General features: G+C 43.3%; 1 protein-coding gene across 2 annotated transcripts in view; it reads left to right on the top strand.

Moving 5' to 3' along the window:
- Positions 1-27: 27 nt before the first annotated feature.
- Positions 28-18,113, top strand: part of SLC38A6 (solute carrier family 38 member 6) — a 59,020-nt gene continuing 40,934 nt past the window's right edge. The window contains exons 1-5 of one of the 2 annotated variants that reach the window (XM_066608202.1): positions 28-225; positions 2,577-2,707; positions 6,730-6,803; positions 11,001-11,053; positions 11,460-11,499. In XM_066608202.1, coding sequence (XP_066464299.1) covers positions 142-225; positions 2,577-2,707; positions 6,730-6,803; positions 11,001-11,053; positions 11,460-11,499 — 382 coding nt within the window. In that variant the 5' untranslated portion in view covers positions 28-141. The remainder of the gene's footprint in view (positions 226-2,576; positions 2,708-6,729; positions 6,804-11,000; positions 11,054-11,459; positions 11,500-18,113) is intronic. The other variant, XM_066608203.1, reaches the window with a different exon arrangement.

Here is an 18,113-nt window from a genome sequence, read left to right as displayed (position 1 = left end):
GATGCTGGGCTCACGTGACGGCTGGAGTAAACAGGAAGAAGCGGTGGCTGGCGGCTGCCGGCTGCAGTGCCCGGCGGGATGTTACTGCTGTGCGACCGCTGACAGCGCCTCCGCCCGGGAACCGTCTGTAATAAGCTTATAATGCTGCCGGCGGAGCCCAGCATTAACGCGGACTATGGGCACCACGTGTGCGCCCAGGACGAGACGGCGCCGCTGCTGGGAGAAGTGAGTAGTGCAGCAGCAATGTGCGACCATACCAGCTAATGCAGAACTACAAGCATGGAAGGCGAGCTGGGAGTTGTAGTTCTGCCGCAGGCTGGAGATCACTGATGTAAAGGAATATACACCTTGTCACATGACACCTCGGTGACTGATCACTTCTGGTGGTTTGTTACTTTGTGCATAGTACTGGGACAGGTGGGGGATCAGTGCCAACAGCCGCCCCATGTAAAAGGGATGTTAGATGCCTTCACCGGGAGCAGCTAACATGCAGATGGTCGCTGAGGTGTGTGTTTTTTTGAAAGTTTTAAAAACTTTACAAATCAGCGCCTGCCGGTTGTGCCCGCTGTCACACGAGCAACTTTTGATCAACCAGTGACTATTTTTAGGTAAGCTGAAATGAAGCAAGGAGTGAATCAACCTATTAGCGGCCATGTGGGCATGGAAGGCCTGCAGTTGGCATTTTCTTTTGAGCGATTATTCGCTAATTGTACCGCCGCCATGAGGACGATTCTACACGGAATGGCTGTCATCTGAATAGTTGTTGGAGAGGGTAAGGGATAATTGTTCCCGGTACACACGGCCACTAGCAGCCATACTTCACTAGTCGCCATGTTTCAGCTCACCTACGGTAAATATAGTCGTCTTGAAGATTACATGGCCGCCATGGGAACATTTTTTTTTAGTGTTGACCTATTTGTACTGATTCTATACAATTTGATTCCAAACCTGAAGTCAGAAGTGATGCATCAGGCGCAAAAGTTATACAAGCGAGAAATGTTTCTTTACACCTCGTTCCGCATAAATGGGGGAGTTAAGGTGGTTTCACATCTGCGTTGGGGATTCCACTTTCCTGCTCTGTTCAGGGAACATGGAAGGGGAATCCCCACAGCTGAATAGTTCTGTCTCTGAACGGAACCGAACCGCATCGGATGGACCCCATTGACTATAATGGAGTCTGCCCGCTTTCTGCACAGCTGCCCAGCTTTTGGATAGAAAAAAAAGCCCAACGTCGACAGGCGGGTTTTATTTGCGGAATCCGCATGGAAGATCCGCAAATCAAGCCACCCATAGGGAAACATGGGCATCTGCAAATAAAATAAAGCATGCAGATGTAATTTGTGGACCTTTTGGTCCGGAAAAAAAAATATCGCAGCATGCTCCATTTCAGTGTGGATCCCGTGCGGACGGCTTTCATTAAAGTCAGTGTAAGCTGTCCGGTCCGTGGCCCATTTGCAATTTAATTGCGGACAGACCACTGATTCCACGAGAAAGCAGGAGTTCAAAAAAACAACCCAATTGCACATGTGCGGTGGTGTGCCGGCTAGCGTTTTCGGCAAGCATCTGCAGGGTCCTGCATGCGGAATCCGATCCACCCGTGGACATGAGGCCAAAGTGCTGCATGCCTTCTGGAAGTTCCGATGGGTCTTACTAAACTTGTGAGGAACGTAATAACACATTATGTCGGTCTAGTACAAACAGATATGTTTGTAAATAAAAGAACATATCAATAGTTCTGTAAATGACTGTTTGATACAATTTTTTAAAAACTTTTCTGGAACAGATCTGATCAGGGTTGTCAGGCTGCAAACCCCAGCAGTGTCTGCCATCATGTCTCTGTTCCATATGCCCCCATATCCATGGTCTTAATTAGAGATGAGCGAGCATGCTCGGTAAAGCCAGATACTCAAACGACCATCGCTCTTTTCGAGTATCTGCATACTCGTCCGAGCAAATGCTCGACGATGCTTTACAGCAGCCTCATGGGTCATTCACGCAATGGACAGGAGGGGACCCATTGACTTGTATGGAAACTGGATACTTGTATGGAAACATAGAGACATGCTCTGTGATCTGTCCAGAGGTCATTTTGCAGGGAGGTGGAGTGGATAGTCACAGTTTATACCTCTTGTGAATAGTGGATCCTGTGTTATCTGTATATAGGTGTCACCTTTCAGTGTAATCCTGCCTGTGATGTTAGAGAGATGACTGATGCAAAGCTTTCTGTACAGATATCTGAAAGTGACAGACTAGTTCTAGGCTTTATGGTCAGTGTGAAATATACAGGATTTTAGGATTTTTAAAAAATATATATATATATATTTTTAATATAGATTGGGACTGGAAAAAAAAAACAACAAACATTCTTACAAAATGTTTAACCCAAAAATGTGATTTATATAATATGTCATTTCCATTTAAGCATAAATTCCCTACAATGATTTTATTACCAAAGCCAACACCATACAGGCTGTTGCTTTACACCCCCCACAGCCGTCTGGCGGACTACAGAATATGTCGCTGGTTGTCCTATAAAAGGAAATAAAGCTGAGATTGTTGTAATTCTTGTTTTTCAGAGACCCCAAAGAAGGTCGTCCCCCGGTGCGTCTTTCGGATTCTCTGTATTCAATTTAATGAATGCTATCATGGGAAGCGGTATTCTCGGCTTGTCGTATGCTATGGCCAACACCGGATTAATTGGATTTAGGTGTGTTTCTTCTCAAGTATTGCAGTTAAGCTTCCTTCATGCTGGTTTTTAACCTTGTAAAACACTATTTTATGTTTTTGGTTTTTTTTACTTGTGTATGCGTTTTTCAAAAGCATTTCTGGACAGAGTTTTTTTTTTGCTGCCCCTTTTCATGTCCTATAGAGAAGCCTATGCAAAAATGGCAGAAAAAATGTCAAATTTACAATCTGCTTTGGTTGCAAAGAAAAAAAAGAAGCCTCTAGCCCTAAAAAGGCATGAAAAGTGGTAAACGACACACAAAAAAAACAACTTAGTAGAGCGCCTCCATTCATTACTGCTGCACCTAACATCTGGCTGCTGCATATTTTTACAGCAAAAAACATGGAGGCACATTTACTAAGTCAGACTTCTAGCTAACGAAAATCGCAAATTATGGCTGATGCGGCAATTTGCTATTTTTGGCCTTTTTATGCCGCCCCCACCACTTTTCTAAAAGCGAGCAGAGCTAAGTAAAAAGGGACGTGACCTCATGCGCCTATTAGATCTACTATAACTTGCGTTCTAAACTATAACCGAAGCCTATGCCAGCTTCTCGCTGCTGTAGGTTCAGTTTGGTGCTTGAGCCTCATAGTACATATGTCCCATTTATTCCGTGCACATTTTACTTATATGAGCCATCTAGTCTGCGTAAATATGGTCTGCTGCATGTGTGAAACCACACACACAAACACACACACACAAATAATAAAGATGCAAAGCCAAGCTTTCACAGGAGCGTATTCACCGTAGAACCACAGGTTGCAGGCCGGTCGATGGGTGACTGCACTGTGCGAGTAAGCTATTGCACTAATAGTATGTGTGTCAATCTCACAGGCACTTGGCCACTGAACAGTTCTTGACCTCTATTGCAATGTCTTTCATAACTTAAAATATCATTAACCCTTTCCAATTTAATTTTCCCTGCCACCCCCCGCACACTACCCAGCTCTTATTTATTTTTGTTGGAAAAGTGTGTTGTGGATTCCTTGGAATTACTCAACAGAAACAAATAAAGAGGAACCATCATGATGATTTTATTAGAAATTTTTATAAAATTAAATGACTTATGAGTGTTTCACATCGGGAAGATCATTTCTAATAATCCTGTAAATATATGTATGTTGATAACACATTTTATATTAAGACTATTCATTTCTCATTTCTCTAATGATAGATATCCATCAATCTGTCATTCATTAGAGAAATCAGAAATGGCTAGAGTATGCAGGACAGCGCTCTGATGTAAGAGGCTGTTCTGCATCTGTATATAATACTATGCAGGACAGAGGTCTGATGTAAAAGGCTGTTCTGTATCTGTATATTACACTATACAGGACAGAGCTGCGATGTTAGAGGCTGTTCTGCATTTGTATATTACGCTATGCAGGATAGAGCTCCGATGTTAGAGGCTGTTCTGCATCTTTATATCACACTATGCAGGACAAAGCTCCGATGTAAGATGCTGTTCTGCATCTTTATATTACACTATGCAGGACAGAGCTCTGATGTTAGAGGCTGTTCTGCATTTGTATATTACGCTATGCAGGATAGAGCTCTGATGTTAGAGGCTGTTCTGCATTTTTATAATACACTATGCAGGACAGAGCTCCGATGTAAGAGGCTGTTCTGCATCTGTATATTACACTATGCAGGACAGAGCTCCGATGTAAGAGGCTGTTCTGCATCTGTATATTACACTATGCAGGACAGAGCTCAGATGTAAGAGGCTGTTCTGCATTTGTATATTACACTATGCATGACAGAGCTCTGATGTAAGAGGCTGCATCTGTATATTACACTATGCAGAACAGAGCTCCGATGTTAGAGGCTGTTCTGCATCTGTATATTACACTATGCAGAACAGAGCTCCGATGTTAGGGGCTGTTCTGCATCTGTATATTACACTATGCAGAACAGAGCTCCGATGTTAGGGGCTGTTCTGCATCTGTATATTACACTATGCAGAACAGAGCTCCGATGTTAGGGGCTGTTCTGCATCTGTATATTACACTATGCAGAACAGAGCTCCGATGTTAGGGGCTGTTCTGCATCTGTATATTACACTATGCAGAACAGAGCTCCGATGTTAGGGGCTGTTCTGCATCTGTATATTACATTATGCAGAACAGAGCTCCGATGTTAGGGGCTGTTCTGCATCTGTATATTACACTATGCAGAACAGAGCTCCGATGTTAGGGGCTGTTCTGCATCTGTATATTACACTATGCAGGACAGAGCTCCGATGTTAGAGGCTGTTCTGCATCTGTATATTACACTATGCAGGACAGAGCTCCGATGTTAGAGGCTGTTCTGCATCTGTATATTACACTATGCAGGACAGCTTTTTGATGTCAGAGACTGGCCTGCATACTGTAATATACATATTCAGAACAGCCTCTGACATCGGACCTCTGTCCTGCATAGTCTTAGAAATGTATGTCGGACATTGCCCGGCATTGGAGCTATGCAGGGAAATCTAAATGTCGGACAAGGTCCGACACTGAATTAGAAAGGGTTACTCAAGATGATGGTAAATGTGCCTCCAAAAGCTTATAATGAGTGATCTGTGAATGCAGTATAAGCTTTCCACTGCAGTGCCATGGGTTCACCTGTCTAGTTGAGAAACCTGAGCAATCAGCATGTTCAGGACAAGACTTCTTATTTTAAGTGACTGGTTAGTTGGACCTGTGGCTGCATATTTTTATTTCTGCATTGTGATAAATAATCAACGAAAATTCTTTGCAACAATAAGTGGCATAACAATTGGTTAACCGAACCATTTATGTTCTGTGCAAGTAACATTACCCAGTGTTTACACTCTGATCAGTACTAATCCCTCACGCCTACATGACTTAGTCATGCCCAAAAGTTTTGAGACAAAGACACAAACTTTTGTTTTTGCAGTTTGCTGCTTGTGTTTTGAGATGTTTTGGTCAGATGTTTCTATGGTTACTGAAGTACAATTATAAGCATTTCATACGTTTTTAAAAGGAACCCGTCAGCACTTTTTAAGACAGTACACCAAGCCAGGCACTAGAGTTGTCCTCACTGAGTGCAGATGCCCTGGCACCTGCCTACTTCCCCTCCTGAGCTCTGCACTGGTGGTGAACTGATCCCATAGCTGAATCCTCTTTGAGAGACGGTCCTGGCACTTGCTGGACTATCTTGGACGCCCTAAAGCCTTCTTCACAGCAGTTGAAGTTCTTGGTGATCCAATAAATGGTTGCTGTAGGGGCATAGTCCTTGCCTGTGAAGCCCTTGTGATCCATAGCAATGATGACTGCACGTATTACCTTGAAGGTAACCACGGTTAACAGAAGAAGACCATGTATTTTAAGCACAATCACCCCTTTTAAAGCAACCAGTCTGCTGTTATAATTCAATCAGCATGACAGAGTGATATCAGCTGTCTTGTCCTCGTTAACACTTTCTCTTGAACTAATGAGAAGATCACTGAAATAATGTTAGCAGGTCAATTTGTGGCAGGGCTGAAATTCAGTAGAAATGTCTTTTTTGTGATTTAAGTACATTTTCATAGCAATGAATGACTTTACAATCATTTATTGCAATCCCTCTGATCACTCTTCATAACAATCTAAAGTTAATTCAAATTGGTGTGATAAACAAAAAAGCGTCAAACTTTGTTAAAAACACTCAAAACTTTTGACCATGACTGTATATTGAGTCATTCTAATATATATACTATGTTCAGGATGTTTCTGCTTCTCTTTAATAAATATAGGACTGTAATAAGTCAGCAGTTCTAGATGGTGATGAAAGGGGAAGCTGCTCAGCAGTTTGCTGACTAGTGTGGTGTTAGTCTGGTGATCATGAATCCTACTTTCCGTTCACTTTTCACATACGTTTCTGTAACTGTTCGGCCTGGTTTTGGTGTATTAGAGAATTGCTTATACACAAATTCTTCATTACCTTTCTGTTACATGTTGCTTATATGGGCATTGAATAAAATGAAAAACCACATGTGCGTCTTCTCTGTCCCTTAGTATCCTGCTGCTAATAGTCGCACTCTTGGCCGCCTATTCCATTCATCTGTTGCTTTGTCTTTGCATTCGCACCGGTAAGTTGATGACCTCTGTATAAGAATGTAAGATGCTATGAAGCCTTCTCTTTTATGATTGTATAAGGATGCCTGTTCACAGGCGTAGCGGTATCCTGCGGCGGATCTCCGCCACGGGATACCGCCACCCAGGAGCAGGAGGCAGCAGACGGATCTCCGCTGTCAGCCTATATGACAGATAGGCTGACCGCGGGAAATCGCAGCATGCTGCGATTTGCCGGCCACTAGTGGAGAATCGCAACGATTCTCTGATAGTGGACAGGGGGGAAGCGCTCTCCATTACCGGATTATCACCGCGGGGAACGCAATGAAAACCCGCCCGTGGACAGGCAGCCTAATGCAAGCTTTTAGGGTCCATTCATTCACATGTCTGTATTTTTGGGCCATGTGACGTCCATGGCTTCCAGGGACAGCACATGGGCCTATAATAGTGACATCTAAGGCACACATGTCAAACCCAAGGCTCGCTGGGCCAAATCTGGCCTGCCACCTCTTTTATTGATGCGGCCGTGCAGCAATCTAACAAGCATTCCACTCACCCAGCCAGGACCTCTGGTTGAGAGTCAGTGCAGAATCTGTTTCCTATGACCTCTCTCCTGGGTATATTAGGGCACCGTCCTGTACGCAACATAAACGCATAGGAGGGGTGATCAGAGGTCAAACTCTACAGTGGCTGCTGCATCGGAGATGCAGGCTGGGTGAGTGGAAGGCCTATAGGGATGCTGCCTGACCAGAGGTCAATAGGGTAGTAGCTATTACTACTTGGTCTACTATGAGGGTCACGTTTTACTACTGGGGCTAATATAGGGAAGCCTATTATTACTGGAACTACTATGGGGGGGGGGGTACCTTTTTACTACTTGTGCCAATATAGATGAGACGATAATCGTTCAGACTAAACGCAGCCAGCAACCGAGTTCTAATCATTCACTTTATACAGGCATATAAACCATCGATGGCTCGTTCACTCATCGTTTGGTTTAACCAGCGCTCGTTCAGTCGTTCTCAGTCACTTATACAGCGAATGTGTAAGACTGAACGAGCAACGATGTATCTGCCTGTATAAACGGGCTGCCCGAGAGCCAGCGTGCATAGATGACATCACAGGCTCGTTATGATTGTCTCTCAAAATTTGCTTGATGGAACAAGTGCGATAATCGTTGCATGAGAAGGCAAGCCACCATGCACAGTCTGTCCACTTTTCGTTTGTCACTTAGTTTCAGTCAGTATAAAAATCATCGGCCGTTCGCTTAATTCTCGTTGCATTTAAATAATCCCCATGTGAAACATTGAGCGAGAAATAATCAATTCCCAATGATGAGCTGCCTGTCTGAACATTCTGCGCGGTGGTAAACCACTGCAAACGAATTAGCAGGGACATTAGAGATTGACATGTTGCCACATCAGTGAGCTGATTGTGGGGGCATCATGCTGCGAGGACATTCTGTTAGCATTATTATACTCATGTAGTAGGTAACTCTAAAGGCCCTTTTACACGGGACGATGATTGCTCTGGTTGTTCAGGCTCCTGCGGGGTTTTAAATGACGATTGCCCCGTACACAAGCATGCAGAAACTGAATGACAGGATGAGAATCGTCCATTCGTTCAGTTTTAAGCAGCTGAAAATCCAAACGACCATTGTTCAGTGTAGGCAGCAGCTGTTCAGCTCTGAAGGGCAGGCACCCACAAGCGTAATTTAGCTGGTTACTACAAGCCCCTTTACAGGAGCGTATGCACAAAAACGCTTTTGTAAGCGCAGTGCATCTACACTGTGAAGGACACGCTTTTGCGCATATTACTGTCCTTTTTCACTTGCAGGGCTATTTCAAATGAGCATCGGATACATGCATGCCATGAGTTCCAGATGTGTTCCTTTTCTTGTGAAATTGCGCAACAGTTCGGGTATTGAGTGCGCACTCCTATAGCCTGCATGAATGCGCACAAAAATAGAACATTTTTTCTTCCTTGCATGCACGAAATAAGTGGCGGGGGGAGGAGGGACTTATTTGTATAGCACCAACTTATTCTGCAGCGCTTTCAGGTAATTTATTTATTGCCCCCCCCCCCCCCCCCCCCCCCTCCGCCACACACTTGTAACCAGGTTCATAAAGTTTGCCTTTGAGCTGAGTCACAGAGGTGGGCCACACTGGCCTCTCCCAGTCTGCAGAGTTACTGCTCTCTACCTATACACGAATGGGGAGAAGCCGCCACAGCCTGCACCCGTGGCTCGAAGCTCTGCTTTATGAAGTCAAACTTCATAACCTGGTGACCTAATCCCTTTTGCATTGCTGTGAGCTCACTTTTGTATGCCAAATGATTAACATTTAGTGCTTTTAAAAGCCTGGCCTTTGTACTTGGACATCCTGTGCAGGTAGCCCGTCATGCAGTTCAAGGCAATTCCCTACAAATGCTGTTTCAGATGAACTTGTCTAAAAGTGATCTACAAATTCCTCGTTGTACAGTGGTCTCTCCTGGACTCACGTAAACCTTTACCTGATATAATAAAAGCGCTTGCCACTTTGTATAAAAACTTTTTAAAGGCGCATAAAATATGAATTCCCGGTGTTTCAGGCTGGTTCACATTTCCATTTAAAGAACAAAAGAAAGAAACGTCATGTTGAATCCACCACATTACGGAACCCGGCGCTCCTGAGAGAACTCATTACTATAATGGTTTCCACATAGTTTTGTCATTTTACTGGAAAAAAGAGCACTTTTTTTGTATGACGGCATTTAAGCTTTCATTCTGGAGTTCCAATTTGTTGACTGTAAGAAAGCATCGATTGCAGCGCTTGTTTGCAGTTGAAAAATACTAGAACCTCAACATAAATATTTGGAAGCATTATAAATTGGAGGGACCGGCCAGAAGGTGTACAATCCACTCAAAACAAACACATCCCTGGCATAACTGTTCAGGTATTTCATTTTGTATAGAGGTCAGAAACGCTACCTATTTTCCGTAGGGAGAACGCCTATACGGTGAGTGAGGAGACTCAAATGGCCATGCACGCTCCTTTGGGTAATATGCAAATAAGGGAGATGGGATAAATCCTCCACAGTGCCACCTATTGAAAGGCAGCATTCCTTCAAGCCAAAGTTAGACGTTTTATACAAGCCTTGTAACAATGACTGGGAAGTAAAAGCAAAGCCAGACTCTATGTACAGACAGTTGTTTCAGGGTATTTGCCCTTCATCAGTGTACAGTAGCTTTGCTTTGAATTCCCAGTCATTGTTACAAGGCTTGTATAAAACATCTGACTTTGGCTTAAAGGAATGTTGCCTTCCAATGGGTAAAACTGTAGAGGTATTATTCCAGCTCCCTTATTTACATATTTTGTATAGAAACATGTCACGGTGTTGCCGCTGTAAGGGCACACACCCACTGGCATTTTTTTTTCTCCACTGCGCTGCGAGAGTAAAGGAAAAGTCTCGCAGCGCAGTGTGAGAAAAAATCCGGCATCACGCCGGGATATCGCCAGTCTTATCAATGGGGCCAGCGGCAGCAGCACTAGCCCCATTGAAAAGAGATGGAGAATGCCACGCACTTCTGCCACAGCTGTGACAGGAGTTTCCTTCATCCCCACAGGGACTGCGGGGATGAAGGAATCCTCTGCCACAGCTGTGGCAGAAGTCCACGGCATGCTATCCCATTGCTTCCCCGATAATCATCAATAAGTGTTAAAAAAATTAAAAAAAGTAAAAATTACTCACCTCTCCGGCGCTCAGACGCGTTCTCCGGCTGGCTCCCCTGCACTGCTGTTAAGCTCTTTCAGCAGGCGGGGATTTAAAAATCCCCGCCTCCTGAAAGGGCTGTGCTGATTGACTGAGGGCTCAGCCAATAGCAGCTAGTGCTTTGCTATTGGCTGAGCGCTCAGCCAATGACAGATAGCCCTTAGCTATTCATTCATGAAGAATCGCTGTATATCCGTGCCACACATAAATGGGACATGTAATCCAATGGGCAATGTGAGTCGCACCTGACCATCTCTGGCACGGCTCTCTTGTCTCACCTGTGCGAATAGGGCCTTACAGAAAGGGTTGGGAGAAATAAAAGGGAACATTTGAGCTATTCACGGTGCTTTGTATTGAAGGCTAACGGGGATTCAGTGTATGGCCGTAATAGATCTTCAAAGAAAAAAATGGTTTACGTTTCCGTTCTAAGTAGTACGTTTAATGGGATTGGTTTCCCCTTGCAGCTGTCACGTCATACGAGGACCTCGGCTTACTTGCGTTTGGCTCGCCTGGAAAGGTAGAGTATGACTATTTTCTAACAAATTAATAAAGCTTAAATCGAAGCGCCCTGCAGTTTTCTTCTTGTGGACACAAACAAATCTAAATTCTAGATAAGACATTTCCAGCTGGTGATTTTTCAAAAGCCCATTTTGCATTAGAAAAACAATTCTGCGTTTCTTCCCCACCACATATTTTGAATCATCAATATAATTAGAGTAGAGCATAAATTATAATGTTATTTCCAGTAAGGACCGCAATAACCAGATGTAATTTGTGCTCTGAGAACGCCGGATCATTTGGGTAACATTGTAGGGGAAATAACCACAGGATTTTATTTGCAGTTACTTCCATCAGTCTTTCATTCTCGCCAGACATAATTGCTTATTCCTCTTACTGCCTATTATTTGTTGTTTTCTGTTTAGATCTTAGTGGCGAGCACAATTCTGATTCAGAACATTGGAGGTAAGAGTTGGCTTTGGATGCAGAATTCTAAAATTATGTGGAGATGAAAAGTCCATTCCAAAGTATTGTCTTAGTTCTGAAAAAGTGATTTAAAGGGACATGACCTGTAAAAGAAAAATCTGTACACACTTGATTCTATTTCTGCTAAAGAGAAATATATGAATTAATCTGCCACAGGGATGCTGGCATACACAGTGCGTGACCGCTGAAGCCAGTGAATGGCCGCAGCAGTCACACGAATACTATAGTCTTCTCGCCTTCTTTTTTCATACTTCAGAGTCCAGTGGGCAGTCCCATTTAGTTGACAGCCTTTATTGTATAAGTGTACCTAGAGTGGTTTTGTGGCAACCCCCGCAGCATGATTTTCGGGGAAGGGCTTGAAATATAAGCCCTTCCCTGAAAATCATGCCTAGCTGGTTAAATGAAAAAAACGCCAGTGGGTGTGTGTGCCTTAACAGTACTTGATTAATGCGATTCCCTCTTCTATGCCTAGCAGCTGGTTCATCAATGAATAGCTAAGTGCTGGCTGTAATTGGCTGAGCGCTCAGCCAATCAGCACAGCCCTTTCAGGAGGTGTGGATTTTTAAATCCTCGCCTGCTGAAAGTGCTTGACAGCAGTGCAGGGGAGCCAGCCGGAGGAAGCATCTAAGTGGGGAGTAAAGTTTTTTTTTTTTGTTTTTTTTTTAACCAGCTAGGTATGATTTTTCAGGGAAGGGCTTATATTTCAAGCCCTTCCCTGAAAATCATGCTGCGGGGGTTGCCACAAAACCACAGCTTTCAATGGGGCCGGCAGCAGCGCCGACCCCCATTGAAAGTAATAGGGTAGCATGCTGGACCTCTGCCACAGCTGTGACAAGCTGTGGCAGAGGATTCCTTCATTCCCGTGGGGATGAAGGAAACTCCTGCCACAGCTGTGGCAAAAGTCCGCCATTTTCTCCCTATGTTTTTAATGGGCCTAGTACTGCTGCCACTGGCCCCATTGAGAACACCTAAGATATCACAGCGTTTTTCTTGCGCTGCGAGGCGAGTGTTAGTGTAAGCCAGTGGGTGTGAGCCCTAATACTGAATCCTTTCCCATAAAACTATACATCATTTTGCTCATCTCCCCCTTCTCTATAACATTTCAGCATATCAGGCAGCATGCTCAGCGGGACAGTTCCCGTTACAAATTTCCTAGAACTTTGTTTCAACTTCTATACAGACTTATTTGTCTCCATGGTTACAGACTACAAACAAACTGTGTAGTCTGGTCCTGTTGTTATACCCCACTTTAGCTATCCCATACGCCTTGCTAATTTACATACTGCAGATTAGAAAGATGAAGCGTTGTATAACTGTAGGGCTAGACTAGACAGGGTTTGTTTGTGAGCTGCAACCGTGGGTAAACCTACAAGCTGTGGACACACAATTATAGGAAAATTGTTATCGGGACTAGTAACAGAGTTCCTTCATTTTTAATTTTAGATGCACTAGTAACATCTAGTGTGTTTTATTAGGGAGATTTTTTAAGCTAGTAAATGTGTATATACATTATAAATATAATCTATGCACTCTGCTCCTCTGTATAGATGTAGTTATGGCTTTTTAGTACAAATTCAGTAGACCATGTAATACCATTTATGAACATTTGTAACAAAAAGGAAGCCAAACACCTTTACAGCTGGCATTTAGTTCCTGGCTCATTTCGATGGAGACGGGAAATGCAAATCTCCCAGACCATGCACGGGTTCCATTAGTTCCGCTGTATAAACACATGTTCTCAGCTCATTGTTTACAGCCGTTTCTCAACACTATCCTTAAGAAACCTCCTTCCAGCCATGTTTTGGTTATGTACACCCAATATTCTCATCATTTGTAAGCTACCACAAGTGGAATCATGTGTGTCCAGGAGATGCTTATCCTCGTAATCCTGAAAGTAAAGCTCTAATGCGGATAGATGGAGGTTTCGATATGGATGCACACATTGGTGTCATTAGTTGACTATATATGCGTTCATTTTAGGATTGAACTCCTGTACATATACCCTTCTAGTGTATTAGTACAGCATGGAGTTCCCCTGCCATGCATTATCCACTGCTGCACAGTGCTGGTCCTACTCTGAAGGACTGAAGATGACCATGTGATCTGCAGCCACTCGCAGCTTTCCCCGCCAACATCATCTGATCTACAAGGGTTTCATGCCAGGCTCATGCAAATCAGCTGTTTGGCACTCATTACTATACTGTAGGTTTAACATTTGAACATAGTCTTACATATTAACCCTTAGATGACCACAGATTGAATATTTTAATTTTTTTCGTCCCTGCCTTCTAAGAGCCCAAAAATTTTTTCCCTTGATGTAGCCATATGTCTTTACAGGGGTGAGTGGAATTTTCAATGGTACTATTTTACTGTATCATATAATGTATTGAAAAACTTTTTAACTTCTAAGTAGGGTGAAATGGGGCAATTGCACTATTTTTGTGAATGTCTTACAGCATTCACAGTGCAATAAGTCACATGTTAACGTTATTCTATTGGTCAGTATTATTACAGTGATACCAAATTTATATAGTTTACTATGTTGTACTGTTGTGCTGTAATTTCAGTTGGCACCATTTATTGGGTGCATATGACCTTTTGATCGCTTTTTGGAGGGGAGGGGGGCAGGGCGGGAACAGGGTGACCAGAAAAAATTCTGACACACTTTTTTTTTTCTGATGGTATTCACTTTGCAGGATAAATGTGTTCTTTTAATAGATTGAACTATTACGACTATGGCGATACCAGTTATGACGTACATTTTTGGGGGTATTTGTTTTTATGCATACACTGAGAAAGGGGACTTTTTGAATTATTATTTTTTTCTTTTTAAATACTTCTTTCGGTCCCAGTAAGCCTTAGTAACTAAGGGATTTGAACTTGCAATCAACTGGTTGGTAGTACAATATATTGCTCTTACATTGCAGTATATTGTGCTTCAGCACCTTTAACTTCAGCCTAGTAAACCTATTTGGGTAAGGCTTAACACTGTGCAATCCAATTTTGGATTCAGGGTTATCTAGGGGGCTTTCTCTTTCTGCCATTAAATAATGGCGCCATCTGCTGGCTAGAGCCAGTACTGCGGTATGGGACATGCTGGAGAGGCCCCCTGATAACAGAGCGGCCAGTAAGAATACCCTGCCGGACATCTTCCGACACCAGAGCTGTACAGCTTTCAATCAGGATGTCTTTAGACGTCAGACAGTGGATTGGAAAGGGTTAAGTCCATGGCAGATTTGAAAGCCTTTATGAGGCTGCCATGGTTTCCGAATTGTCACCCCTGTAGTCTTGGCGCAGGGGTATCGAATCGTTCGGGGGACAGGGGGAGCCATTCAACTGCAGTTATCAGCACAGACTGTGTATTTTACACCCAGCACCCACTGCATATAGAGTGGACTGGCCCCCAAACCCGCTTGATACTAACCCTACACACGTCCAACATTAATTAACATCTGATTGTATAAAGGAATTAAAAGTGCCTTTGCACTGATCCAGAGTTACTTTCTGTCTTATACTTCAGTCACATGTACAGCTGCATTCATAATTCCTCAAGATTTTGAGCTCGCATCTCCCAGCATTTCCTGCTTGTTCAGTGTCTGCAGTTTATTTTACAGTCATTTGCATTCTAACAAGTATAATTTTTACACATTACAGTTATTTGATATAAAAGGCTGTAAATGGTATTTCCCTCGACAACACGTTGGCTGTGTCCAATAACAAGCAGCAGAATTAAAGCTACAGTTGGGGGGGTGACCTTTTGTCAGTAGTGAAGACTGGAGTTTTGGGAAACCCTGTGCTAGCCAATACGATAACTAGCCAATATGTAAATCCCCTGATTTACCTAAAATGATGTAATTTTGCTGACAAATCCCTCTTAAAGTTTGGCCACTAGTGTGTCTCCCTTTTTCTAAGATGTTGTGCACTGCCTTATGTCATGTGAATCCCATCTGTAGTGGCAGAGACACCAAGATTGATTACAGGAAGTAGGGCTTTGCTTCCTGCTGTCTCATACTGCCCATAGAAGTCTATGGAGAGAGTTGGGAGCTGCTGGAACTAGGAGTTAGAGGGATTTGCACAAATATTGCTACTGTCTGACAACTACTGAAATTACATCTACACTGCACAGTACAACTGCACAATAACCTCTAGACCGCTGTTTGCTATGAGGATGGAAATTCTACTGTGTGCAGTATATGGAGCCATTATAGCAGCAGTCTCTACACAGCAGCCCAGGGAAAAGTGAGAATTAGAGTTCATTCACACATAGTGTTTGGGTAAAAACAAAAAGTCGCCACAACCGCTTGTGGAAACGCTGCCTTTACTTTTCAGTGCATTTAAAAATCCTGCTTGTCCTATATTGTAGACCTTTATATTTCTGTTACATAGAAGAGGATTTGGTAAACCTGCCTCAATCTGCTGAGTTACCGCTGCTTACAACATGTGAAGTGTATGGAAAAATGAGAATTTCAGCAGGCGAGGATTATATGTTCCCGCTCCGCTTGTTTTGATTGCTGTTTCTTAATGACTGATATACGGCCTGCACGCTGCTAGCAGCACTGACGCCAAGGTTTAAAATAGCCTTTACTTCATACCATGGCAGTACCGCCGGTGTCACAGCGTGAGTGTAAACTGCTGGGTTAGCGCAATTTGTCTGCCTTTGATTTGACGTTCCTTTATGGCCACTGTGCTGTTAACCCTATTGAGGCAAAGCTTTTATTAATCATCGCTGGAGACAAATCCTTCACTTTACCCCCAAATTCAGTGAAAGTCTGTGTTCTGTATTGTTAGGAAGCATCTGCTGCTAGAAGAACGGGGTTAACCATCTCTGCTTGCAAAATCCCTGACACCTAATTAACACCTTACTCGCTAAATTTGTTAAAAATGTTGCAGCCCTTTCCTTACACCCACAACTTTTTCTATAGGAAATCTGATCCGCTCGGCTTTCACTGCCGCGCGGCGTTGACCACGAGATCTATATGGTGGAATTGATTGGAGCAGTGGAGCGGTTTTCTACCTTCCTGTGTGATTTGAATGTAAAACTAGTATTGTGCCAGTTGGGCATTATTTACGTGGCGGAAAAACACGTGTGAGATATGGACGGAACGCGCATGAGCGAAGAACCTATCACTTGCATTGGGTTTGTACACATCTGCAGTTTTTCTCTTAGACTGAAAAATCGCAAATTGTCCTATTTTTGGGTGATTCTTGTTCGCCCATTATTTGCTTTGGGTGTGTGGGGAAAAAAAAAATCGCAACACATTCGCATATCATGTGATTTTCTTGCAAGTATGATGTGTGTTTGTTTTTATTTTTCCCATTTTAACTATTGGAAGAAAATGCGATTTGTTTTTGTTTTTTCTTTCACGCTTGTGATAAAGCCTTTTTAAAGCCAAAATGCATCGCAGTTGCTGAAAAATCACAAGGTTTAGGAGTACTGTATCGGTCCGATTTTTCTCTGGTGAACATCGCATTCGCCCCTATAAATACTTACCAATCGGACAAATCATTTTTTTTTTTTTTCCCTTCTCATTTGCATAATGGTCAATGGGTGGCGAAACTTAACGGGGAAGGTTTCCATTTTTCCTTTTTTTTTTTCATTTTTAAAATTTTTTTTTTTTTTAAACGTCCATTTAGCAGATCAGATTTTAAACGAGCACATGCAGAAGGTTAGAAAGGCGAAAGGAAATAAAAAAACTGTTCCGTTAAAAACACGCGCATATAAAAAATTGATTAAAAAAAAAAACGATCCCGCTGTTTAGCCCCATTAGTCACTAGAGATGAGCGAGCATGCTCGGTTAGGGAAATTACTCGAGTGAGCTTCGGCATTTTCAAGTAACTGCCTGCTAATCCGCCGCCCCCGCCCCCCCAAAGGACATTGACAGGTCCTCTTTAAAGGGGTGGTTAAGTTGTAAACTTTTGATGACCTCTCCGCAGTTTAGGCCATCAAAGTAGATTAGAGGGGGTCTGCCCATGGCACCCTCTCTGATCAGCTGTTCAACGGGTCAGTGTGTTTTGTGCACAAGCTGATTTCTGCAGGAAGCAGACAGCTCCGTTCTCACTGCAGTGGCCAGGTTTGGTATTGCAGGCAAAGTTCCGCTTGAAGTAAATAGGAACAACACCAAGCCGGTCTACTACAGTGGGAACAGAGCTGTCTGCTTCCTGTAGACACTGTGCACACTGATCTGGCAAATGGCTGATAAATGGAATTGGCTGTAGACCCCTAACTGATCCTGCGGAAGGGCCATCAATAGTTTGAATATCAACTGAACAACTCCTGTAAATAGTACCTGCACTTTCACACAGGATCGCTTGTGCTCCTTCGGTTGTATTCGGCTCCTCCCAGCAGGTAAAGATGGCCCCATTAAATGCTATATAGGGCCATCTTCAGCTGCCAGAAGGAGCCAAAAACTGCCTACGGAGCACGAGAGACCCAGCGTGAAAGCGCAGGTACTATTGAAGGCAGGAGCAATTCACTGTTACAAATACAACCCAGTGAGCTTGTATCTGACACACTTATTTTATGTTCAGTAGGATAGGATAGATATTGTCGGCAGTGGTTGCTAGGGGTTACTGCTATTGCGCACTTTTGAACT

The sequence above is a fragment of the Eleutherodactylus coqui genome, chromosome 6 (assembly GCF_035609145.1).
Source record: "Eleutherodactylus coqui strain aEleCoq1 chromosome 6, aEleCoq1.hap1, whole genome shotgun sequence".
Classification (NCBI taxonomy): domain Eukaryota; kingdom Metazoa; phylum Chordata; class Amphibia; order Anura; family Eleutherodactylidae; genus Eleutherodactylus; species Eleutherodactylus coqui.
The sequence above is the reverse complement of the archived record's forward strand: the minus strand, read 5'-3'. Positions and strand labels throughout refer to the sequence as shown.